The sequence below is a fragment of the Asparagus officinalis genome, chromosome 10 (genome assembly GCF_001876935.1).
Source record: "Asparagus officinalis chromosome 10, Aspof.V1, whole genome shotgun sequence".
NCBI lineage: Eukaryota > Viridiplantae > Streptophyta > Magnoliopsida > Asparagales > Asparagaceae > Asparagus > Asparagus officinalis.
The window spans coordinates 25,833,942-25,837,902 of record NC_033803.1 but is presented as its reverse complement, the minus strand read 5'-3'; the positions used below and the strand labels follow the sequence as shown (position 1 = coordinate 25,837,902).

General features: G+C 30.1%; 1 protein-coding gene across 1 annotated transcript; it reads left to right on the top strand.

Annotated features, from left to right (window-relative positions):
- On the top strand, positions 344-3,651 carry LOC109826565. Its single transcript, XM_020393593.1, has 11 exons — positions 344-402; positions 508-537; positions 629-661; positions 1,860-1,954; positions 2,093-2,149; positions 2,300-2,425; positions 2,534-2,619; positions 2,987-3,159; positions 3,282-3,386; positions 3,483-3,486; positions 3,634-3,651. Exons 1-11 carry the CDS (start codon positions 344-346, stop codon positions 3,649-3,651), a joined length of 786 nt encoding a protein of 261 aa, XP_020249182.1.

Below are 3,961 nucleotides of genomic sequence, written 5' to 3'. Positions count from 1 at the left end.
TAATAATTTTCATCTTACTGATACTTGATTAACATTTGTTTAGGTCCAATTTGTGTAAAAAAAATTCTAAATACATTTTTGGCCACCAATTTGAGTTCACGCTAAATAACTCCTGTAACAATACCTGAGAAATAAATGTTCTTTCGTTTGTTTCCCCAAAAAAATAAGACGTCATTTGGTTTGTAATTAGAAGTTGAAAATTTTATTGTTGATCCTCTATCCGAGATTGACGATGCCTCTGATGCCCATTTATTTATTCAAACAGGATATCATAGAGGACGAGGAGTCCGATTCCCGTTTTGTATCGGGTTTGGGTTTAGATAGTCCACAATTTGATCAGCACATGACGTCACCCGACACGAACGTTCCTTTTGCGCGGGAAAGCACAAACCCAAAGCTACTGTACGCCTGATGCTCCAGCCTCCGGCCTCTATAAATAGGGGTCGCGAGGGAACAAAACGCCGACTGATTTCTCCCCCTTTTTAAGATTTTCTCTGAAGGTTGCAGAGGTTTGTGCGCATTACCAGAGATTGAAAGGTATGTTTTTCCCCCAAAGCTTCATAATATTTTAGCCGGTCATGGATATGGGTAAAAAATTTTAACTATTTATTTTCATTCAATGTTACAGTAGGTTGTTAGAGTCAGTTGTTCAAGTTGAAAGGTATGATTTTACATGTTATACTCCTTCAAATGCAATTGAATTAGAGGTATAATTTTATATTTTGATTGTTAAGTTATATGGTATTTTATATGGAAAAAATATTTCGGACCTATCAAATGTATCTATACATTGTACCTATCAAATGTATCATAAGCTTTTATTTGAGCCTGATGTTTTTCTAGATCAGGTAAAGTTGTGCCAGAAGCTTTTTACTTGAATATGTTTAACTGCTAACTAACTAGATGACTGTTCGACTATCATTTTTTTTGTTAGCAAAATTATTTTTTTTCTTTGCCTAAAACGGTGTAGCTCTGTCAGAACTCAGATGTTCTTACATGATAATAACTATACAAGTAACATCAGCTGTATGATAATAGTTGGAGATAGTTTATGTGGTTCTTCCTATGATACAAATTCATGAGCTAAATTTGGTCAAAGCCAAATAGTAGACGGATTAATATCAATCTGGCAGACTTTCTATTCTCTCTTAGTGAATATATGATACAATACAGTTGTACCTTTATGGGTCATTAGTGCATTCATCCTGTTGTTTAGAAAGTTCTTTAAGATCTTTCAATATTATTATTTACTCAGGGATCATATATCCTTGATAAATTTTTTGTAGCTTCGAGTTCTATAATTCTATGTATATCGATCAAAGTGTAACTTCTACAGTAATGGAACGTATACACTTAACTATTATCATCTTATTTGGATATTAAAGAGATACTTGGATATCATCTTATTCCGATAGTGTTTATCTTGCATCAATATTGAATTACGACGGTAACTTTGGTAAAGATAAAATACATAACATTGATGCTTTGCTATGTTGTTAATGATTATTTGGACAAAGGAAAAGGAAGCTAGCGCCTTGATAGACACATGCTATAAGTTATCCAATATATTTTAACCATGAAGTAATTAATGGCCTGTTCATAAGCTATTTAAATACAAAATGAGTCATTTTCATTTATGCAAAAGATCTTTTTATATTTGAAAAAGATTTATTTTTATAAAATTTATACATTTCACTATGTAGAAACTTGATAGATAAATTAATAGATAAATTCAAATCACAATTAAATGAAGACCGCTGCTATCTGATTACGAATTTTGGTGTTAGAGACAATAGTGGAAATTATAGAGCTACTGATCATGCATATAGAATTAACTTCCTATACTCTACATTTGTTAGAGAATGCGAGATTTCTACAATACCTTCCTATTCATTTGGATTAGTTTATTTTGGGGATATAATTGCTAATCGTATCACCTCAACTACCTTAATAGGTAAGATACAAAGTCGAAAACTTTAAAATAAATTTACAATTTTTCTTATTGCCTTTTTTTAGTTCAATACTACTTTTTGATATGTTTGACACTTGGGAGCTTTTTATTCATTTTTTAATGTTATATGACATTTTTCAGATATCATTGGAGAGCTTATTACTATTGGAAATGTAAAAGAAGTTGAGAGCAATGGAAGTAAAAGAAAATTACTGGAGCTTGAACTCCAAGATAGCAATTGAGTTCAAATATGTACAATATAGTTACATATTTCTTAATAGTAAAAGTATGTGTGTGCATATGAGTGTGTGTATATGCATTTCGTACTAAATTTTTTTCTTCATGCAGCAACATTAAATTACAATGCGGTTTGTAGGGTGATTACGTTGTTCAAGTTTCACAATATGCACAGAGAGCTAATTCAGGAATTATTTATAATAGTGATTCAGCTTGCGAAGACAAAACCATATGGAGGTAAATCAAATTAGATGTATACTAATTTATCAAAAAAGATATATTTTTATTTTGTAGATTATGTTTATATATTGAAAGACTCATGAATTTAAAAACTTTATTTCTTAGGTAAAATTACTATTACAAATGCCTTATATGCGTCCAAGATATTAATCAATCCCGACATACCTAAAGTTGCTGATCTAAAAAAAAAGGTACATGATGAATTATCTCATTCGTTAGTTATTTACAAATAATTTGATATTATTTCTAATTAATTAATTTTACTATCATAAGTCTGAAACTTATGGAAGATTCTTCGTCTCAACGATTTAGTCAGATTCCAACTGAAAAACCTTATTCCATCGAAACTGATTTTTTGTTATTAATTGAACGGAAGACACTTGATGAAATTCGAGAGGCACGAGAGGTAATTATTTTGAAGAATTGACTTTATTGATATTGCACTGCTTATTTAACGTGTGGGATTAGTTCAACACACGATAAGTAATTTGAAAATAATTGATAATTTTCTTCCAAATTATTCATAACTTTATTTTCTTATTATTTGATAATACTTAGGTTTGCACATGTGTGACATTGGCAACTATACAAAAAATTCAAACAGATTATAATTGTTTTACAATGCCTGCAAAAAATGTCAAAGGAAGTTATAGGCTGAAAATGGTAAATTTTGGTGTGAGAAATGCAATAAAAATGCAAGATTTGTTATCCCAAGGTACGTTAGGAAGTATGTATGTCAGTTTCTTCACAAGTTATATTTCATCATATGCTTCATGAATGAAAGTCTCGATCTTATACGTACACTTTATATCATAGTTCTTATTGGTTTATTTTAATTTTTGAGTTTCATTAGGTACAAGGTTCAGGTTTTAGTCATTGACCATACATGTACTACATCATTTGTTCTGTTTGATCGTGAAGCTAAACAATTTATTCACAAAGCTGCAGTCGAATTGAGGTAATGGCTGACAAAAGTAACCACTCTGATTCCTTTTTGTAAAAATTAAAAGTTTTAATTCAATAGCTTTACTTTGCTTCTTTATATTGTTCACAGGAAGGTAATGATGATTCATTTTCTCAAGAGTTAGATGTGTTGGTGAAAAAGACACTTTTTTTCAAGATTCAAGTTTCAGAATTCAATCTCAATCAAAATTGGCCTGTATTTTCTGTCTCTAAAATGACTAATGATGAAAATCTGATTGCAGCTTTCAGAGACGGCTTAGATTTGAACCGTGTACATTACATTACATTACATATTTCCTTCTTTTATAGAGCTACATATCTATTCATTTCATGTGTCAATCTGCATATATATATGAGGTTGAGCAATATATTAGTAATATTTTTCCTTCTAAATCATTAGGAGTCAACAGGTCAAGAATATTTCACTAATGAAGTTGAATCTACTAAAAAGAAAGATGATCTTGATAATGTAAGTCAATACACTTTTTTTTCCTTTTTCATTCCTCATGTTTGTATTTTTTTTATTTTTTATTTGTTTATTTGTGAAATGAAAGGAAATTATAGATGTCA

Coding starts and splice junctions, on each gene's coding strand:
- LOC109826565 (XM_020393593.1), top strand. CDS start 344: ATGACGTCACCCGACACGAACGTTCCTTTTGCGCGGGAAAGCACAAAC. Junction 403..507: donor AGCACAAACCCAAAGCTACT/GTACGCCTGATG, acceptor TGAAGGTTGCAG/AGGTTTGTGCGCATTACCAG. Junction 2,426..2,533: donor GAAGACAAAACCATATGGAG/GTAAATCAAATT, acceptor TTTATTTCTTAG/GTAAAATTACTATTACAAAT.